This window comes from Leptinotarsa decemlineata, unplaced genomic scaffold (assembly GCF_025532065.1).
Source record: "Leptinotarsa decemlineata unplaced genomic scaffold, Ldec_3_MD MMD2_P_RNA_scaffold_2, whole genome shotgun sequence".
Lineage (NCBI taxonomy): Eukaryota > Metazoa > Arthropoda > Insecta > Coleoptera > Chrysomelidae > Leptinotarsa > Leptinotarsa decemlineata.
The window spans coordinates 8,449,183-8,472,097 of record NW_027412529.1 but is presented as its reverse complement, the minus strand read 5'-3'; the positions used below and the strand labels follow the sequence as shown (position 1 = coordinate 8,472,097).

The 22,915-nt window shown below is 33.0% G+C and overlaps 2 protein-coding genes across 3 annotated transcripts in view; both read right to left on the bottom strand.

Moving 5' to 3' along the window:
- Nucleotides 1–4,743: 4,743 nt before the first annotated feature.
- On the bottom strand, nt 4,744–20,557 carry LOC111511647 (uncharacterized). Of its 2 annotated transcripts, none has more exons than XM_074182884.1 (6): nt 19,015–20,557; nt 16,945–17,161; nt 13,321–13,639; nt 5,329–5,499; nt 5,083–5,264; nt 4,744–5,040 (listed from the first exon to the last, which is right to left on the bottom strand). In XM_074182884.1, the coding sequence occupies exons 1-6, from the start codon at nt 19,706–19,708 to the stop codon at nt 4,863–4,865; spliced, it is 1,761 nt and encodes a 586-aa protein (XP_074038985.1). In that variant the 5' UTR covers nt 19,709–20,557; the 3' UTR covers nt 4,744–4,862. The 2 variants fall into 2 exon arrangements, with proteins under 2 accessions (XP_074038985.1, XP_023023447.2); XM_023167679.2 differs by having other exon boundaries at nt 4,744–5,031; nt 19,015–20,157.
- A 658-nt stretch (nt 20,558–21,215) lies between these two features.
- Nucleotides 21,216–22,915, bottom strand: part of LOC111511648 (juvenile hormone esterase) — a 38,283-nt gene continuing 36,583 nt past the window's right edge. Inside the window, exons 10-11 of the mRNA XM_074182895.1 lie at nt 22,513–22,654; nt 21,216–22,437 (exon numbers count right to left, since the gene is read on the bottom strand). Coding sequence (XP_074038996.1) covers nt 22,251–22,437; nt 22,513–22,654 — 329 coding nt within the window. The 3' untranslated portion in view covers nt 21,216–22,250. The remainder of the gene's footprint in view (nt 22,438–22,512; nt 22,655–22,915) is intronic.

Sequence of the window (22,915 nt, the reverse complement as noted above, 5' to 3'; positions counted from 1 at the left end):
TTTTCTTTCTTTTCTAACATTTCCAAAACGGCTCATTGTATGAAAAGCTTTGCGGAGGTCCAGGAATAAAAGACCACAGTTAAACTCAAAGCAGCGGACTCATTATCACTAGACTTTCGAAAGCCACATTGCCTGCCCATCATAAAAAAATGTATTGTTTCTAAATATTACGTCTTCACGCATTAGTCCGGTCAAATTAGACAAAAAATAAGAGTAAAGCCACCTAAATTCCCATCAAGCTGAAAATCAGTAAGATTGTTTGAAATATGATTAAAAATATAATTTGACAGTTCCCCATCCTTCCCCTTTATGGAAAAAATTGTATTCAAGGTCAAAGGCCAAAAAAATTAGTTTTTCGCGATTTTCAGGAAAACTTGTAAGTTTTATCATAAAAATACTTCAGACAAAAATTGTAGATCAAAAAATTATCTACAAAAAGTGTATTAATACTTCTTTTCCTACGAGCCATCGTTTTTGAGATATAACGATTCAAAAAGTTGTAAAAGTTGTGATCGTCATAATATGCATGAGTGCGCCACGATATACATCTCTGTAGTTGTAATATATGTTAAAATATGTTTCTATCGGTCACTGTATATGAATTATCTCTCTACCCTTTATCGTTGTGTGATAACATCGGGATACACAGAAGTCTGCCATTTACGATTGTTTCGAAAAGGTAGATTTTGATATTAACAACACAAATGCGACATACATCATTGACGGAGGATGCTCTACTAGGCACATCGCGCTGTGTAGGATAGCGAAGAAACATTAAACGTTATTTTAGATAAATACGTACAGTATGTAGGTACGTCGACATTTTGGTTCCAGAGTTACTGTCGTATTTGATGGCTATAATGATTGCACGAGAAATACTAAAGCTGCAGAACAACGTCGTCGAACTTTAGCAACATCTACATCATTTGATATTTTATTTGATGAAAATGACATTTCCAATAAGTAAACAAAAATTTCTTACAAATACAACAAGTCTCGGTTCATTTCAATATTGAAAGAAAAATTTACTGCTGAAAATATATTGGTAAAACAAGCTAATAATGATGCTGATGTATTGATAATTGAAAAGGCAATAGAGCAATTCAATTTGACAAATACAACTATTGTTATTGGTGAAGATGTAGACTTACTCGTATTACTCAGTGCTCGAACTCCAACTGAAAAAACTTCTACTTCTTCATAAACCCAGAAAAAGCTCAACATCAATCGGAAATATATTCATCAAAAGTTTATCTACTTTTTTACACGCAATAACTGGCTGTGATACATCTGCAGTTTACAAGAGGGGTAAAATAACAGTTTTCTTAAACAGGATCACAACTGACCTGTGGAATAGACCTACTGGGGAAACCACGTTGAAAAAACACGCTAACCTCGGTCGGTAGCCAGGCGGTTCGACGTGGGTGCTTTGTTCACTCACTCGAATTAACTGCCGCGTTGGTCGGTGGTTCAAGCCCTAGTCTGAACGATCGATTTTCACTTGCTATCGTCCAACCCGTGTTAGGAATCACACGTTGAAAGATAAGACCTCGTTAATCCTTATCTTAAGTATTTTTATGATAAAACCTACAGTTTTGCTGAAAATCGCGACTCATTTTTTTTACTTTTGACATTGAATAATTTTTTTTCCATACAGGGGAATGATGGGGAAGTTTCAAATTTTATTTTTAATCATATTTTAAACAATCTTATTGATTTTCAGCTTGGTGGGAATTTAGGTAGCTTCGAATGTCTAAATTGACCGGACTAAATGGCCTTTCTAAAATTTTTAGAAAGAAATACAATGAAACTGGTCTATAATTATTCATCACAATGAACACCAAGCTTTTGATGAAGCAATATTGCTTTTAAAACTGAAAACCTGATATCGGTTCTAGTTTATTAAAAAATTATCTCCAGAATCGCAACTTTGCGGTGAAATTCAACAGTATATTTCTGATTCATCTGGTGTTCTACACGGTTCAAATTTAGGACCTTTGCTATTTGTTCAAACTGCTCGAGATTGTGTTTGTTGCATTTCAAATTCAAAACAAGTAGTGTTCTCAAACACCAGAACTGCAACACTCTTCTCAACGCGCATCGTCAGCAACTACTCTAATAGTAGTTTGACGATTCTCCATAACAATTTTCTTCACTTTCTCACTTTTGTGACTCAGAGTACAATCACCGTATGCCACTGTCAACATTCAAGTGTTTTGGACACTCAATTATATTTTTCTCACAAAATTTGATTCAAATTCCTCAATAGTAGAAAATCGCCAAACACGCAATACACTCTTCTAACTTGGACGTCTCTCACCAACAAACAAATTATGCTAAATAGCTGAAACTGAAAATATGTTCGAGACGAGTGTAACAACAAAAAAAATTGCTAATCGAATGAACGAAATTTGAACCTCACCTCATTTTTTAAACAGACCACTATACCACTTCAATAAATAATCATGAACGTCATAGAACATTGAGATGGACGAATCCAAAAATAACATCAGCATACTTTCGTTAACCCACCAATAACATCTCTTTTTCGGAAAAAAACGGACTCGGACAGACAATAATATAAGCAAATTTAATGAGTTATTGCCCAAAACGTTATATTGGCCAAACGTGAAGAATTTTTGCTCATAGAATAAAAAAACAGAGAAATAGTTCCCTGAATGTGAAGACAAGTTACACATTTGAGAACCATCTTTTGACAGAAGTGCAAGAGTTCAAAGACGACTATGAAGGATTACGTTTAGAAGAGAGAAGTTTGAAACTCAAATCTTTTGGAGTGCTTAGAAATTATTAGATTTGAGAATTCTGGAAATTCACCGAATGATCAAATAGAATTGAATGTTTCTAACTTCTGAATTTGTTTTCTAGTGTAAAAATTTGTAGTTATATATCACTTGTTCATTTGACTGGTTGGAAAAATTTTGATGATGTTTAAATTTTTAATTAGTTTTTACCACAACCCAGGTAGGTATAATTATTAGTCATCAAGTTAGAATGATTCAAATTGTAATCATATAAAGCGCATATTGTATATTCCCATTCAAGAATTGGAACATTTGATATTGATAGGGCCCTTTAGGTAAAAGCCTTATTGAATTTAGTCACAAAATTAGAGATATTCTCACAAAAAAGAAGTAAAGATCTGGGCATGTTTATGAATTTCATCTGTAATTTTTTAGCTTTTTTATGAAATTTGAAAGAGGGTCAACAAATGTTGGGATTTAGCTATTCATTCATGAATATATCTACAATAAAATCTCATATTATGCTTTGAAATTCAGTTAGCTCATTTAGAAATCTCAACGTCAACCATTTGAACAGCATTGAGACCTATTCAATTAGACAAATGTATCCCAAATAATGATTTACATAATATCATGAAAAGCAATATGGTTAGTAGAAACATAGTGGAACTATTTTAATGTTTCCCCATGTCCTACAAGTCCAGTATTTGTTAGATAACCTTAAGCAGAAAAAAAACGCCGAGCCCTATTTCAACCATGTTTCAGGCAGTGAATGAAATTATTGCTTCAAAAACATTCAAATTTTTAGTAATTTCTTTTCAATCTTCAGGTAGAAATATCAATGTGAATATTGGGAATGAATATTAAAGTATGTAAGCTTACATATTTTTGGAAATACGAAAAAGTCACACGGAGCCATGTTTGGCAAATACGAAGGCAGGGGCATCGTTATAGTATTGTATTTGATCAGAAATTCACAAACAATCAATTAAGTGTGAGCAGGTGCATTATCGAGGTGCAAAAGCCGTGAATTGTTTTTTGATAAACCCGGGCGTTTTTTTGGAATGCTTTACGCCAACTATCAGATCGTTCATAACCATTTCTTGCACTTTGTCCACGTTTTCATTGGTTGTTGATGTTCTTGGATGTCCGGAGCGTTCGTCTTCGTCAACGTCTTCACGGGCATTTTAGAAATACCTGTACCACATGTAAACTCCTGTTTTACTCCTAGGTGACTCACCATCAGCCTTTGTTAACATTTCACACAATTTGTTACTGTTTGTGTAATTTTTTTCGCAAAATTTGATATACATTCTAACAACCGAAAATCGCCGAGCTCTTGACACATCTAACCTTAGCAGCTGCCACAGACAAAGCAAACAATGAATACAGCTGAACATTTCATCATGAACTTCAAAAATTCTTGTTATTTCATGAACATACCTCGTAGAGTTGAGAATAAGTATTTCCATGTAATCAAGCTCCACGTCTGTATGGAAAAATAAAATGAAATAGCAGACCGTGAATACCACACAGGGTTAATCAAAATAATACCATTATAGCTTTTTTTGTTAAGGTTATATATTAAAAATGTTGAAACAATAAATAAAAAACAGCCAGAGGTTGCCAATAAAATATAAAGAACAAAAATATACTAGGTCAGTAGCATCTAAATAAAAAATTCTAACAGAATTTACTTCAGACCTTAGCAAAACATTTTCATTTCAGGTAAGAATGGTCACTGGGTTATTTGAGCTTAATACAAAATTAAAGAAATGAAGATCTAGACCCTAACACTTGAGATTACAAAGTTAATAAGCTTCAAATCCAAGTTGCTTTTTTTAATTTTGCTGATGTGAACAGTTGTTCCTGCCAAAACTGTCGAGATGCTTCATATCACAGAACACAATATTCTTTCATGACAGTAACCCATGTCAAATATCAATTACACCAATATAAAAACACACTGAAAAGCAATTAGTACAATTGGCTAAAATATGTATAAATGTACTCAAAGAAATGATTGAGTTGGTTGTTATATTCCAACCTGTTGAAGCTGCATGAAATTAACAGTAAAATATAAAACAACATTGGTATAAGCTAAACAAAGGCACTATTTTTTCTGAAATCCAGATTCATTCTCTCCGGACTTTCCAGTTCCCTCAGAGAAGAACAAACCTTGACTCCTGGGGTGCAGGTGTAGGCAGAACGCGAAAGACGGGTGCTTCTGCGTACAGGGGTAGCCACCAGCTTGGGTTCTGTGTCATTCCTGGAATTCCTTGATTAACATTTCAGTACCAATATCACAATTTATACTTACTTTCTCAGTTTCTTCTCTTGAACAGCAAATTTAATAATAGAAGACTTGAAGACATTCCTAGCATCTTGTACAATTCTTGCTCTCTCCCTAGTAATTTTTTCGTTTTCCAAATTTTCTGTACTCAAGTTTAGAAGACTGAACTTTTGCAGGAGAATATCAAGAGATTTGTCAACTTCCTGAACCTACAGAATCACCCAAAAAATATATCAAAAATATGTTTCAACATTCAATAAATAAATAACATACCTCTGCCCCCTGTACAATTGCTGTTCTGTAACATTCAACTGCACTAGTAATGTTGCCTCTAGACTGTTCGATAGAAGCCCGACATTCCCAATATTCTGGTTCCTCTTGTAGTTTACTATATTTCTTTTTGATAACTTCAAGCCAACCTTCACATTGATTAACTGGGTAACCCTGTGAAGATAAAATGAAAAAATTACTGGCGTTTCTCGAACATTTATGCTAAGAATACATTGAAGTGTAAGATCTTGTTATTAACTCCCCCAAGTTTTGACGTCTAAGGGTTGTCATCTGCAGGTTAATGGAAAAACAATTTTTTTAACTAATCCATTATTTTGATACGTTTTATTTTGACTGCAACTTTTGAGGCACCAATTATTTACTTTTGATGAAGAAAGCTGACGTCTTTTCAATTTTTTTTTTTTATTAATAATAAAGGCTCATATTATTTCCAAGAATTTACAATGGTTTATACCGGAAATGTACACAAGAACTATTCATATACAGGGTGTTTATTAAACATGCGGCAAAAATTTTAGAGACTATTCCTTGGATATTCATAGGGATATTTTGTCCTCTGATGATTTTTTATAGGGCGCTTTGTTTCGAAGATGATAGGTAGCGAAAAAGAATTTCGATAATAACAATAATATCACATGTAATTGTGATATACTGTTTGGAACCTTTGGTGTAGTAATGACTATTACCGGAGTTTTTTCCCAACACCAAATCGTTATTTTTACACCTCGACACGTGTTTCGATCAGCAAGTGATCATCTTCAAGAGGAAGATAAAACTAATAACTACTCAGAACTAAAGCTACTTATACTAATCAGGTACATCATACAGGTAGGTAATCAGTAATACCACCCATACAAGTGTACCACCCTAAATTAATTTTACAATTGCCCTTTCTATATTATTTACCATATGTCCTTATGTATGTTTAAATGTTACAGCTATATATAGAACAATTTTCAGCTATATAAAATTAGTTTCACAATATTGCCTATCTAAATATATTTACAATGTGTCTTTTTGTAGTAATCAGTAAACCCAACAATATTATTTCAACAAGCTATATAGTATGCTATTTGGTATTGGTCCGTTATCGTTATTCATAATATTATTATGTTTACTTATTTCCACACTCTCATAGGCATCTAGTTGCCTGTTGTTATTAACTTGTCTAACTAATCTTAAAGAACTGAAGTCTATGGAATGGTTTTGTTGCAAAATATGATGGGCGACTGCTGATTTTTCAAATCTTCCATATTTTAAGTGTGCTATGTGTTCCTTATATCTCACTTTAATAGATCTTTTTGTCTGTCCATAATATTTTGCATCGCAGTCCTTACATTCAATTTCGTAAATTCCAGACTTTTCCGAATTCTCGACTTTGTCTTTTGGACTTCCCAAAAGGTTCTGCAGTGTATGACTTGTTTTAAAAACCACCTTCATACCTAGTTCCTTTAAAATCTTTCCAAAGTTCTTCGTATATTGGTGGTATGGAACTGAGATGTATTTATCATGGTTTTTGTCCTTTCTGAAAGTCGAGATTTCGTTCATTCTTAACCTAAACTTCTTTTTCCTAATTATGTCATCTACAATACCCCTCGGGAAACCGTTAGTGGCTGCTATTTCCTGTATTGTACGTTTTTCTTTTGTGAACCTATCATGTATTAGAGGGAAAGTCAAAAGACGATGCACCAAAAAATTCAACACAGCACGTTTGTGCTGTCCACAGTGATGTGACAGCACAAACCAAACCATTACCAAAACGTCAAGAAATGGTAGTTGTCCCTTATTTTCTACTTCATACGTGAATTTTATTGATGGACATCTATTATTTAAAAAGGAAACAAAGTCCTCGATATTCGATTTTTTGGTATCGAATACCGCGAAAATATCATCCACATACCTTAGCCAAATCCTAGGAAAATACTTTGACTCTTCTTTAGTTTCCATTTCGAATCTGCTCATGAACAGGTCTGCCAGGTAGGGGGACAGGGGATTTCCCATGGCCGTTCCTTCCTGTTGTTCATTAAAGCAACCTTCTACCTGGAAACGATTTTGTTTCATTCACAAATTGGTAAGAGAAACGAATTCATCGATTTCGTTGTTATTGAAATTATTTTTCTCTAGTAGTTCCCTGAGGTATTGCAATGTCTGTGGAATTGGGACGCTAGGAAATAATGAACTAACATCAAAAGAAACCAAAATCTCACCTTCTTGCAGAACCATGTTTTTTGTGTGTTGTATGAACTCTAAACAGTTTTTTATACTAAAACCTGGTTCCGCAATAGACAAGGTTTCAAATTCCTTAGTGAGCCACTTCGCTATTTGGTAGGTAGAAGCTCCAATAGCTGACACGATGGGGCGCATTGATTTTCCCGGTTTATGGATTTTTGGGAGGCAATATAGTTTCGACACCGTTGGGTTGGAAACTTGTAACTTCCGTTTCAGTTGAGGGGTAAGTATGTTGTCGCATTTCTTTAGGATGTCTTTTACTTCTGCAATCATCTTTGGCAACGGGTTTCTGGACAATTTCGCATACGGTCCGTTGGTAATGAGAGTATTGACCCTTTCGTAGTAGTCCGATTTATCCAGAATTACTACTTTGTTACCTTTGTCGGCTTTCAAGTAAAAAACGTTCTTGTCTTTTAATCGTTTGATAAGTTTCTTTTGTTTTTTCTCGTTGTTTATTGAATGCTTCCGTTTATCTGTTATCATGTTCTTAGAGATTTGATTCCTGACCTTTTCTCGAACTAGTCCCTTCGAGGAATCGGGCATATATTGAATCGATTCAATATATAAATAAGCATTCAATAAATTCCCTTCGGAAGCATTCAATAAACAACGAGAAAAACCAAAAGAAACTTATCAAACGATTGAAAGACAAGAAAGTTTTTTACTTGAAAGCCGACAAAGGTAACAAAGTAGTAATTCTGGATAAATCGGACTACTACGAAAGGGTCAATACTCTCATTACCAACGGACCGTATGCGAAATTGTCCAGAAACCCGTTACCAAAGATGATTGCAGAAGTAAAAGACGTCCTAAAGAAATGCGACAACATACTTACCTCTCAACTGAAACGGAAGTTACAAGTTTCCAACCCAACGGTGTCGAAACTATATTGCCTCCCAAAAATCCATAAACCGGGAAAATCAATGCGCCCCATCGTGTCAGCTATTGGAGCTTCTACCTACCAAATAGCGAAGTGGCTCACTAAGGAATTTGAAACCTTGTCTATTGCGGAACCAGGTTTTAGTATAAAAAACTCTTTAGAGTTCATACAACACACAAAAAACATGGTTCTGCAAGAAGGTGAGATTTTGGTTTCTTTTGATGTTAGTTCATTATTTCCTAGCGTCCCAATTCCACAGACCTTGCAATACCTCAGGGAACTACTAGAGAAAAATAATTTCAATAACAACGAAATCGATGAATTCGTTTCTCTTACCAATTTGTGTATGAAACAAAATCGTTTCCAGGTAGAAGGTTGCTTTAATGAACAACAGGAAGGAACGGCCATGGGAAATCCCCTGTCCCCCTACCTGGCAGACCTGTTCATGAGCAGATTCGAAATGGAAACTAAAGAAGAGTCAAAGTATTTTCCTAGGATTTGGCTAAGGTGTGTGGATGATATTTTCGCGGTATTCGATACCAAAAAATCGAATATCGAGGACTTTGTTTCCTTTTTAAATAATAGATGTCCATCAATAAAATTCACGTATGAAGTAGAAAATAAGGGACAACTACCATTTCTTGACGTTTTGGTAATGAGGAGCAAAGATGGAGGGATAGAATACGATATATTTAGAAAAGAAACAAGCACGTACAGGTATATTCCTGACAATTCACATCACTGTGGACAGCACAAACGTGCTGGGTTGAATTTTTTGGTGCATCGTCTTTTGACTTTCCCTCTAACACATGATAGGTTCACAAAAGAAAAACGTACAATACAGGAAATAGCAGCCACTAACGGTTTCCCGAGGGGTATTGTAGATGACATAATTAGGAAAAAGAAGTTTAGGTTAAGAATGAACGAAATATCGACTTTCAGAAAGGACAAAAACCAAGATAAATACATCTCAGTTCCATACAACCAATATACGAAGAACTTTGGAAAGATTTACAAGGGACTAGGTATGAAGGTGGTTTTTAAAACAAGTCATACACTGCAGAACCTTTTGGGAAGTCCAAAAGACAAAGTCGAGAATTCGGAAAAGTCTGGAATTTACGAAATTGAATGTAAGGACTGCGATGCAAAATATTATGGACAGACAAAAAGATCTATTAAAGTGAGATATAAGGAACACATAGCACACTTAAAATATGGAAGACCTGAAAAATCAGCAGTCGCCCATCATATTTTGCAACAAAACCATTCCATAGACCTCAGTTCTTTAAGATTAGTTAGACAAGTTAATAAAAACAGGCAACTAGATGCCTATGAGAGTGTGGAAATAAGTAAACATAATAATATTATGAATAACGATAACGGACCAATACCAAATAGCATACTATATAGCTTGTTGAAATAATATTGTTGGATTTACTGATTACTACAAAAAAGACACATTGTAAATATATTTAGATAGGCAATATTGTGAAACTAATTTTATATAGCTGAAAATTGTTCTATATATAGCTGTAACATTTAAACATACATAAGGACATATTGTAAATAATAGAAATGCCAATTGTAAAATTAATTTAGGGTGGTACACTTGTATGGGTGGTATTACTGATTACCTACCTGTATGATGTACCTGATTAGTATAAGTAGCTTTAGTTCTGAGTAGTTATTAGTTTTATCTTCCTCTTGAAGATGATCACTTGGTGATCGAAACACGTGTCGAGGTGTAAAAATAACGATTTGGTGTTGGGAAAAAACTCCGGTAATATTCATCACATGTAATGTTTCTGAATCTACAAGAATCGTTGAAAATGACTAACCCCCGCTCGGAAGCAACAATCCCATCTTCTGCTCATAGACCCCCACACTTTTTCTTAATTTAATGATTTTATGAAAGTAGTTGTTTGGAGAGTACTTTTTCTTCCAGTTTGTGTATGAAAAATTCTTCTTAACATGATAGACACATCTTTGTTGAGAGTTAATTTTTGGAAATAGGTTGCTTTCTTCTTTTTTCAGAAGACTTCCACAAAAAAAAATTATTCTCCGTAAAAATATACCCCTTTTCGCAGTAATTTCATTCTTAAATTCAAAAAAAGGTATTGGTTATGTGGTTTAAATTTCTTATTTCCAGAGAAAATCTGAAACGTGAATTCTGGATTCATTGGATTTTTATCACATTACGACTCATGAGAGTTGAACCATAAATACGATCACAATATGCTAATTTGGACATAATTCATAACCACAGACTTTTAGATTGATCTGTGGTAGCTGTGACCTCATGATTAATCTCGATTTAGTTTTCTCGAACAATTGAAAGTCAATTCAAAATTATGGGCAAAAGATATATCAACTAGTGTTGATGTGTTGTTCATTTTTGTTAAAGCGTAATGCACGAGAATAATATTGAAGTTGATAAACATTTATGTGTCATCAGCATACTGATAGAGGATACAATCTTTCACATATTTGCCATAATCAGATATTTAGATTGTAAACAGTAATGGGCCAAAAATCAACCCATGAGGGACATCGAATTCACAAGTTAATCGACTAGACTTTCAACTCCCACATTTCGAGTACAACCAGTAAAGTAACTCAATAAGAGAAAGTTGCTGTTGAATCATCAAACACATATAGCAAAAGCTTCTATCAGAAGAAGGTAATCTAATGTATCAAACAGTGTGCAGTAATCAAGTAAATTTTCTTGGATGACCTTGGTCAGTGGCAACAACAATATCATCAGTGATACTGAATCAGATATTTCATTTTTCAGTTATATCAAGTAGTTTGGAGTATGTAAATACTCATAGGGCTAAGATTACAAAAATCTACTGGTTTTCATACTTTGGGGTTAGCTAAAACTTCAACGATTTTCTAGGAGTCAGGAATTTTGATATACCATCTTACCCAATTACATTTGAATTTAATGAATTTAAACACTCCACCATATTAAATTATAATAATCTTTCGAAAATTCAAAAGCGTTATCATGACAAGCAAAATTATATTTCCCAAGTAAATTTGAAATTACTGGAATAAATTGCTAACAATGAGTATAATAATAGGGGAGCCCAAGCGGGGATTTCGGGATTTACTAAAGCACGGCAGATTAATATACAGGGGGATACTTTGTACCCGGTTAAGTACCTCCACCAAATATGAGCCCCATATATAAGGCCGGCTGTGAGGGATAAAGGATCAGATTAGTAAAAGAAAAATTGATCATCAGTAATTGTCGAGCGCGTCAGTGCAAGGTAGGGTGAGTTAATTACCTGCTAAAAAGTGTATATTCCAGTAATCTGACAATTTGAGAGTGACGTAAAGAAGCGGAAGGGCAGCAAAGTTGTAAAAAATAACGTCACTTCGACATTCTCGAGCGTAGCTAATTTTTTTTTATTTTGAAGGAAATAATTCAAGGATAACGAAAAATATATAATCTGACGTTTTCCGCAAGCCGAAATAACAAAAATTCGTCAATGAAGTTTAATGTGTGCAGCTGTGTGATACCTATATATTTCCCTCTCCGAGTTTCTATTCCTCTATTCTCTATTCACTTTTTCTCTATCTATTACTCTCTCACTCCGTTCCCACTCTGAATTCTGTTGCCATGACGCCATCACAGCTGATCACAGAGACTCGTTCGTGATGAAGATGATGAATAATTAATCAATTAATTGGTGGATGTAGCCATTACTACGTAGTAGGAAATCATAATGAAGAAAAGAGAAGTTAAACTTTTTATGTTTTTTACTACTTTTATTTGTAACTAACGTTACTGCAGTTTCGTCCTATAAGGACATTTTCAAACTTATACAATATATTAGGAAATTTTCAAACTTATACAATATATGAGTTTGAAAATGTCCTTATAGGACGAAACTGCAGTAACGTTAGTTACAAATAAAAGTGGTAAAAAATATAGAAAGTTTCATTTCTCTTTTCTTCATTAATTAATCAATTGATTATGAAAAATTGAATTTTTTTGAGCATTTTTTTAAAATTATTTTCTTATAAATACAAGTATTCTACTTAAAAAACATGCACTTATTTATTTGCATGCTATTTCCTGAGCTTTTCAATTGATTAAGTTCAATGAATTGAAAAATTTTAAAAAAAAATATTGATTTTGTCAGATTAAGCAAATCCCTCTAGATAATCGTCAGATTTTTTGAGATAGCATGTCTAAAACATAAAGATGAACCATATACATCTTAATCTGACGCGCTTGAGTATTTCAAAATGGCGAATTTTTTTTTAACATTAAAATAATGGCCGCGAGTTTGCGTTAGATCGAAATCGTCAGATTATTGAATGGGAGCTTTTTTTTGTTGCACTTAACACCTCCTTAGAAAATCTGACGCGCTCGATTAATTTTTTTTTTTTTCACTTTTAACCCTTACATACAACCACCCACATCATGCAAACGATCAGATTAACATACCAACATTATTAAAAATACGTAGGACATTGATGCTATCAATATCTGACGCGTTCAAGTATGTCCATGCAACAGCATTTTTTTACATATTTAAAAATCTATAGCCGCTTCCCTCCACCGATGGAAAGGTATGTATTATATAACATTTTTTTCTTCTTATCATCTAAGCTTTGCAACCTAATATATCTCAATGACGCTCAAGTAAATCCCCATTTTGCATCGTGGGCTCCCCTGCTATAAGTTTCATGCCAGATTGTCACTAAATACCTTTCAACATTAGTTGTAGATTTTTTTAAATTTCTCACGTATTGAAATAATCAACTTTGAAACCAATTCAAGTGATACATGTTTAATTTAAAAAAAAACACAGTCAATTACAAACAATTGATTAAGAAAATTTACTTACTTCTCTTATCAAATTATTCAAATCTACCAATGCAGCCTTGGCCACATGCTCCAAGTTCTGGTTATCAGGCTTATTATTTTTGGCTCCATCATCCAAATCTTCAGATGGAACTATCATCAGATCTTCATAACTACCTTTGTTGGGAACATAATTATCTTCTATATTCTCCTTGTTTTCCTCCGTTATCACTGCCGGCGACTGGAAATGCTTCAAATGAGAAAACATGCTGATGCTCTTACCTCTCTTAACTAGCCAATCGTTCAATCTCTTCTGAAGCTCTTCCAATGATGGAAGATCATTCGAAGGATGATATATCGATCTGGAACAGAAAATTCATCATGTACAGAGATATTATCATTTGCTGACTACATTTCTGATTTCAAATAAAAAAAACACTAGTGACAAGGGACTGATTATTTTACCTTATTCGTTATCTTGTTGCCTTTTATGTTTTTATATAATGGCATTATGATATTCATGAAATTCGACTTTTTTTACAATACAAATTAATGATGAGACTATTTGTCAGTGGGTGTTTGAAAAACGGAAGTATGAGAAAAATGGAAATCACTTGTGAAGGTTGTTTGAAGAATTTTCATGATTTTAAGGAAGGCCTAATTTGAAAAGAATATATAGAATACTTCTTTCACCTTTTAATAATGAAACACCACCAGAACACAATTGATCATTTCATGATCACAATGCATAATTTTGTCTTGATTATTTATCCTTCAGTGAATAATCTCGTTTAGGGCAACCAAATCAGTTGTAATTCCAAAAATAATGATGTTTTAAGCAATATTATTGAAGAAGATTGGCGGCTGACTTACTGTGAAAGCTTGTAAAAATAATTCTGATGACATAGTCATCAAAGGTTATAACTTTCATAAGTTATTCAATTGTGAAACATTTTATATTCCATGAAAAATATTACTACAGATTTTCAATCATAATTGTGAAAGAGAGTTATATCATATTCACAAAAATCCTTACTGTAAACTTCATTATTAAATAATAATGAGACATCGAAGAATAAATTGATTGAGTGGAGAACAACTCAGTAGCACTTGTGCTAACCCAGTTAGCAATTATTTAATTTAGTTAATTTAAGTTAGTAATTTATTTAAATATGTGTATGTAACTACAGCTGGAAAACAATGAAGACGATTATTATTATTATTATTATATAAAATAAAGTAAAGTAAACTTTATTGACTATTGAAAATATATATATATATATATATATATATATATATATATATATATATATATGTTAACTCGAAGATTCTCACGGATAAAGTATGATGAGCTGTTTTCTCGGGTTTCGCTCCGTGTTCTGTGTATTTTCTCCCCATAAGGATTATTTTCACAACGTTTCGGCAAAGTCTCATTTGCCATCTTCTGGTGATGTCTGGTTTTTTCAACTAGACTAGTTGAAGTACTTTTCTTGATTATTCACATAATATATATATATATATATATATATATATATATATATATATATATATATATATATATATATTATGTGAATAATCAAGAAAAGTACTTAATAAAAATAACTGTGTAAACGGAAGCAAGACATAAGTAGAACCCCCTATTGGTGTAACACCCAAGTCAAATTGCCAAGTCTTTATGTCAGTGTTGGTGGTTTGACTAATCAACCGACAACTGCGGTAGCAGAAATTTGGGAAGCTAACCTGAAATATCATCGGAAAACAAATCCACGTTTCTAGAAATGATATGAAATCGACAAAAGTTAATGCAGGCAAGCTGCTGGAAAATAATTCCATGAAAATCAAAAGATAAATAGATAAGTACTACTTTGATCACCCCCACATTGATTTCAATTTAAGAGCCACTGGTTTCATATCATTTCTAGAAACATGTGGATTTGTTTTCCGATGACATTTCAGGTTAGCTTCCCGAATTTCTGCTACCGCAGTTGTCGGTTGATTGGTCAAACCACTAACACTGACATAAAAACATGGCAATTTGACTTGGGTGTCACACCAATAGTTGGTTCTACTTATGTCTCGCTTGCGTTTACGAAGTTATTTTTTAAGTACTTTTCTTGATTATTCACATTTTGTCTTCAATCGAGGACCGCCTGCCCGGTACTGACGATGCCCAATAGGCTGAAACAGTTGTCTACCGGTATGTAGTCACTAGCACATCTTTGTCCACAATATTTTTCAGTTTACGCAGCAAATAGTTCGCTTGAAAGTTTATTGCAAAAATGGTTTATGTGACTATTCCACTTTAAATCATCATCAAGAGGTATCTCCGGAAATTTAACAATGGATCCATGCGGAATGTTTTTATTAGAGGAGAATATGATGTGCTGAATATGAAGTTTATGTATGGAACTTTTCCTGAACAAATTTTTTATCATAGCTTCACAAAAAAGGTGAAATATATTCGATATTTTTCTTAGGCGGATAAAAAAGAAATTGAATCAATCCTAATTTCTCAGAACTATATCAATTCTACTGGTAATATCGAAGATTTGAGAGTTTTAAGATTAGTCCAGTTCCTGCAACGATATATATTGTCCGAAAAGTGGGAGTCCGCAATACCATCGATCATTATATTTTAACGAAGAAACTGTAATATTATGGGGGTAGAGGGATTTCCTATAAATAACTTGAATCAAATCTGTCAAAGCGTCTCCAAACAACATAGTGGAACAAATCAATCTCTTAGACAATTCTACTGATTCAATGAGTGCCCCAAGGTTCCATCATTAATACTAGATCTTATTAAAAATGTCACGTTTGTCACGGCAAGTGCATATACAAATGACACCTTATTCCAACAAAAGATGAAACTGAAAGTGATCTAAAACAACAGGCAGAGTTACTTCTACCCAAAGCTTATAATTGATTCTCTGCAAATTTACTCCTGCTATATAATGAAATATTACAAACCCTAATCTTGATACACAAGAACAATACAAAAGAAAAATCACTAAAATTGCTTGGAATATACATGAACTCAAAACTACATTGGAAGTCACATAAAACAGCTTGAGCAAGAAACTGAATCAATAATATATAAGGAGAGTGAAAATAATTTTGACACTCTCAGCAGCTAGAATGCTTATTAAGCAAAGTATTTGTCCAGCAAAAACTAGCCATAAGAACTCTATGGAGACTTGGATATAGAGATAGTCACAAAGATGTGTTTTGTCAACAAGGAATACTAAAGATTCTGAGTGTGTGTATATGGTTTCCTATAGTTTGTTCACGCTAACCCAGAGAATTTCTCAAAAAATTAAATCATTTTTGGAGACATTGAATGCACAATACTTATCAAAATAGTCAAAAATAATAAGTCAATAAAGTCAATTGGAAATCATAAATATATGAGAGTGGAAGATTTATACTTCAACAAAATGAATTACATATATCTCTAGTGGGTATATATGTATGTAATATTTTTTTATATATTTATTTTATTATTTTGAGAAATATGTCTTGATTCCTTCAATTCAGGTGTATCTTTGGAAGATTTAAACATTTTTTTTTATCAAGATGGAGAAGTAGAAGGCCAAAGACTTTCTTTCCCGAAAATAATGATTTTCTAATGTCTCATTTACAATGGTTTTTATCAAAGTTCACTTACCTTCTACTCAAGTTAGAAGACTGTGGAGTTAATCTAAATACACTACGCCTTTTATATGCAGAAGGAGTTTTGAAAGTTAAATTACCCTCCTGGCTAATTTCTGCTATGGGTGATATTGTATGTTTCAAAGTTCCTTGGTCTGGCATCCTCATATTCTCTAAAGATTGGGCTGGCTTTACATTTTTGTCACTTTCCTCAATTTGAGCTTTGCTCGCACCTTGAATAGTCAAAATTTGTTAAAATGATAAGTAAAAATGTACTTACTTTACACAAGTAATAACAAAACTCATTAGATAAATAATTAAATCTGGTAAAGCTGGTAGACTTTGAATAAACAATTAGGTAAAGTACTTCTAGGAAACAGGTAAAATATTGAGATATGTTAAAACTTAATTAGATAAATGATTAATTCTGGCAAAATAGGTGGATTTATAAATCACAATCAATACAATATTATTTCTAGGAAAACAGTCAAAATGTAAATATGTTAATTAATGACCTTTCAAGAGAACATTGATTTCCAGAGATACTAGCAGGTTTCATTGTCTGGAAATCAATATCAGGGTTAACAAATTCTTTAATAAACTCAAAATAAAAAAAACAAGCAGACTGATGTAAACAATATTGGTTGAAACTACGACCACCTCTAGAACACTGAACAAGAACAAATAAATGGGAAAGAAAGATGAACAGTGATTGCACATATGATATAAATAAAAGCAATAATGACAAAATATTCTACAAGAAAATCTTTTCACGAATTCGACCAATTTTCCAAAGTTGATGAATAGTCCCATGAAATAGAAAATACTAGATGCAATTTTTATGAAGATGAGTCAAGTTTTGCTCCATCTCTCTTTGTATATTTGTTTAATTTTAGGCCGAAGGAAGTTTTTGTGTCTGGTCAAACAAAGATATTAATCAGAAAATAACAGTTCTATTCATGCTTGATACAGAAATTAAATTTTGCTTCTTTGAAGTTTTGAAAGGAACAATAGATTAATCCATTGGTGGACTCATCCAAGACTGTATTTTGAGTGAACCAGAGACTAGATAGATAACATATGATATGGTGTTTCAAATCCGTAATAATAACTTCAATCACTCTTTCAGAATTTCAAGGCCGGTAAGTCCTTTCTTCCAAAGTGATGATTATCAGTGTGAAGCACAAAGTTATTTAAATAAAAATTAATACACAATACAAATACAATTAGGAATCAGGAAAAAGACAATTTTTCAGTTTGAGGTTTTCTTGCTGAAAAAGTAAGAATAACAAGAACGTTTCTTTCTTAGGTTGTCAACACCACTTTGAATAAAACTATATAAAAGCAATCTTAATTTGGAGTCTTTTTCTTTACATAATTTACAAGGACAATTTTTTTCATTCAGGTCAAGAACCAGTGCATTGTGCCATATTATATTTGATGGGTACAACCAACTGTTGTAGAGTTAACATCACCAGAAAAATCATAATTCATTATCATAAACTAAAGGTTAACAGAACCCAGAAAAAAGTTGAGGAATAAAAAATAAACTACATATTACTTTTTTTATGTCGTGTTGTTTCTTCTACTTTGATAGAGGTTCTTTTTAATTGGTTTAACAGTTGTGTAGGAACCACATGATGAACTTGCTATATGTGGTTTTGTTAGCTGAGGAAATAACACAATGGGGAAAATAGGATTCAGCTTTCTGCTTCTCCATCAAACAAAAAATGTGGTAATCTCCCAATGAAAGGATGAAAGCAATTAATTTCAAAATGAACTCTATGCAAAGATTTGTTGTTCATAGGAGATTCTCACATTATTTTGTATGAAGATAGAGAAGTAGAAGGCCAAAACTTTTCTTTTCCAAAACTATACTTACCCCTTTCAATTTCAAACACAATTCTGATTGTTCAACATTACAAAAAGTGGTACCACTTTTTAAAGGAATATTTTTACATTTTTGGTTCTGCAGAACAAAAAGGTAATTTTTTTTTCAAATAAAAAAAAACAACAAAAAATCTTTTTCAGATGTATCAATCATTCCTGGCTGGATAAACCTATAAATTAATTATTTTTGCCTTACCATTTTTGCGATCAAAATGCTGGGCAGAAAGGGATCTTCTGAGATGTTTCGGTTCCCCATTTGAAACTAGACTTTTGGACCTTCTCACACCTTGATTCATCACCTTCTGCTTAAGGTTTGAAGAGTTTTTGCTCATTTTACTCAGTGGATGTTTGATGACTTCTTTACTCATAGGATTTATCAAGGTTTTTGGCTGTGACATTTGTTTGGGTTCATTCTTTTGCGAACTATTAGTTTCAAGTATTGTTGAGGATAGAATTTGGTTGGTTGAATTGAAATCGACTGACGAGAGCCTTTCTGAGTTTAAGCTCATATGTTTAGCATTCGGATTTGGTTCGTTGCCAGCCAATTTTATAATGGTGCATGGTTTTGATCCAATGTTTAGTTTTGTATTTGCACTTGCAGTTACTTCGACATTTCTTCTGGGTGCATTGTCGAGGTTATTTTGAGAATTTTTTTGACTCAAATGGCATGCAACAGGTAATGGAATACCTTCCATTTCGTATTTCAACAAAGGGTTGGCTTGTAACATTCTTTTCATGCTCGTTCGAGTTTGTTTAACCTCTGGGGCTTTTTTCTTAATAGAAGGCTTTCTATAGAAATGATACTTTTTCGAATTTTCACTCTTGTCTTTACTGCTGTCTTTACTTTCTGAAGACGTACTTGTCTGAATAACGTTCTTTTTATTTTCCATTTTGCTCTTTGTGATGTAATATTTCCCGAGTAATGAAACCACAATTATTATGCTAAACTGGACTAACTAGACTTTCAAAATTTCCACTTTCACGGTTAAAATTCAACATTCAAATTAACAAATTGAATCATCAAATCAACGGTCACAGTCACGTGATTTACTTCTTCTCCTTTCCTTTAACTTTTATGGTCTTGGCTACTGGAGCTACCCGACTAGGATATGACAATTTCAATCTCTTGGGTAGGTTCCATTAGCGTCAAAAAATGGTAATATTTTTGATACTGGCTGGGAATTAAATTAACTCTTTTTTGTTGAATAAATGATTTCATAAATGTTTTATGACATGATGAACTGAAAGTTAAAACTGAACCTCTGAAGTGGAATTAATCCAACATTTCTTTCGTACAAACACATACACAACAACCTTACTGTTGCATTACAACTAGTGAAATTTAAATACGAGTAAAAAATGTTAGCAGAAGTAGAATTCATTGAATAGTCAACTTTCAGGGCTTGAAAATATCAGTGTAAATATTAATTGTCCCCAATGGGGAATGTTCCTCAATTTGGGTTATTACAGCAAATGCAAGTTTGAACAGAATAAAGTTTGGTTTAATTCATGAATTTTTCAAATTCACTTCGAAAAGTATTCAAATTGATGTTTCAAATGTTGGGTTTTAATTTTTAGAGGGATTTGTTTCTAATTCGCATATTGGCAACAGTGCCTATATCAAGTTGAAATAATTTATACGTACCTAGATATTCTACTTTGAAAAAGGAAAATTATCTTTATAAATCAACAATTAAGGCAAAATATAAATTATAGTTGAATACCACCTCCACAACCCACATGAACAACAGTTGTTTTGTTATTTATTTATATAGATGAAGATAGGTTAGGTGCACAAAATGTCATATATTACACATGTCTCGAAACTCGGAACATAAGTAAACAGAACAGCACGCCTCTGAAATATGTCATCTTAGTTTGTCTCATATAGGTAGCAGATTCATTGTCCTTTATTAGCTATAACCGATGTTGCCAAATGGTGAAATAGACACGAATCCCTTCAAATGTTGAATGTATTATTTCATTTCTCTTTTTTAAGTATTTAAATAATTTTTTAAAGAAAAAGGTTGAAATGATAAGTTCAAAATACGTTGTTTTAGAGCTCTTTTATGAAAACTACTTGATTTTCGTCAGGAGGAACATTCTCCATACCAAGTGAAAACTGTTATTAGAGAGATAGTGTTCTGGACACTAAATTTTGAGTGCTACAAAAATGTGAGATCATAAATCAGATTAGATGATTTATTATTTTCTTCGTAAACTGTCACTTGTCCCCAATTATGACTAGGTATATTCAAACTTGAATTTTCAGTCCCAGTAAACTGTGACTTGTCCTCGTATTCGACCACGTCAAAAATGTTAATGAAAGAATGATACACTGAACTCTGAATTTTCAGTCCTACAAAATAATTGCATCATAGAATAAAACATCCCATCTTCGTCAGATTATTTATTTTTCTGTTCGTAAACTGCAACTTGTCCTCGATTGAGACTGAGTGGAAAATGTTGAAAGAAAAACGATGTATTCATCCCGGAGTTTCAAATTTGTATCTATCATATCTAATGATTGGAAAAATAAATTGAAAAGTGATGAACATTTATTCATTTATATAGAATTTCAGCAGTTCAGCAGTTTAGTTCTTAGGAAATATTGTTGGGTATTGTTGCATAAACCCGCTATAAGAGTACGTTTATGTTGGATCAGAGATAAGCGACAAGAACAACGATGAGAACAATACGATTGGAGGAAACCAATTCTTTGCTTTCATACGCTGTTCTCATCACTACATGTATGTAATGGAAAAAATAAATGTTGTTTCGCAATATATTGTAGCATTGAGAAATTGATTATTGTTAGTTAATAGTGAATTGTAAGTAGATATATTCACTTGCTGCAAAATATAATAATTTACAGAAGAGGTACATAAAAAGGGGCCACCGAGAAATGTGCTACAAGATCAAATGACCTCTGTGGAAGCTAAGGCAGCAAATATCAAGAATCTTTTCAAACAATTGATACGACAGTTTTATTTAAGCATAGTTATCAATTTCACCCCGCACTTTATTCAACAGTGAAAGCCTGGCAAGAAATCCACCAATTAACTCTTTTATATCCATCCTCCATAAGAGAAGAGAAAATTGGATTAAACCTAGATTATCGTCGCTCTTATATCATTAATCATAGACCACTTATCGTTCAAAGTGTTGCTTCAATGTAAACAATTACATAAGAAACAATGTTGTTTCGCTAGTATATCGCTCTTACCATTTATCACGGTTCCAACATAAATGCTAGGCTTACATTACTTCATAATTTTTGAATACGTAGATTTTTATGTTGATTCTAAATATATTTCATACATTTTTCTATACACGGAATCCTTCTATACTTTTTATAAAGAAGAGTGAACATTTCCAGAAAAAATCTGACATTTTCTCTTCAATAAATAAAAGATATACTCGTATATATTATCAGTATGTGTCAAACGGTTTCACGGCCATTTTTTCATAAAGGTCCACCCATTTTGGATACACATCTCCCTTGGGATTCCTCTTTATGGTTAAGGTTTCGTTAATATCCAAGTATTGAAAATCATGTGGCTTCACCTTTGGCCAAATGATGTTTTCGAAAAGAGGCTCACTTTTAGGTGTGGGGTTTCTGAAAACAAATACTTTAATAACAATGAAAAGTAGGTAATGTTGGCATTCAACGTTCAGTCGGACATAAACTCACAAATATTTAGCAAAATTCGTAAATAGTGCTCTGAAACGATTGCTGGCAGTAATATCTTCAGCAGAGTATTTGTCGAGGAAGGTATGGTTTGAATATGCCCATAAATAGTGGTTATCTTCGGCGTGACCAACTCTGTAGGCACCTGAAAAATCGAAATTCAATAATAATGATAATTATTTTAACAGCAACTTAGATTGTTAGGTATTCAATAAAGAATCAGGAATGGGTTCAAAATAATTATTGAAACACACCCAAATAATATCCATAAAGTGTACACGGATCACACACAAGCCAATGCAATTTTTCTCGGGCAGTCAAGCGGCGTTGGTAGCTCTTGGCTCCTACGGAGTAACATGCAAATTGGTAGCACATTGCCAAAAACAAATCTCCTCAATAGGAAGAC

What these genes read in the sequence shown, in the direction of transcription:
- LOC111511647 (XM_074182884.1), bottom strand. Translation starts at nt 19,708, where the DNA reads ATGGAAAATAAAAAGAACGTTATTCAGACAAGTACGTCTTCAGAAAGT. An exon ending in TCTTCTAACTTGAGTAGAAG is followed by an intron (nt 13,640 to 16,944) that starts GTAAGTGAACTT and finishes TTTCTGTTCCAG; the next exon opens with ATCGATATATCATCCTTCGA. An exon ending in CAAGAGAAGAAACTGAGAAA is followed by an intron (nt 5,041 to 5,082) that starts GTAAGTATAAAT and finishes ATGTTAATCAAG; the next exon opens with GAATTCCAGGAATGACACAG.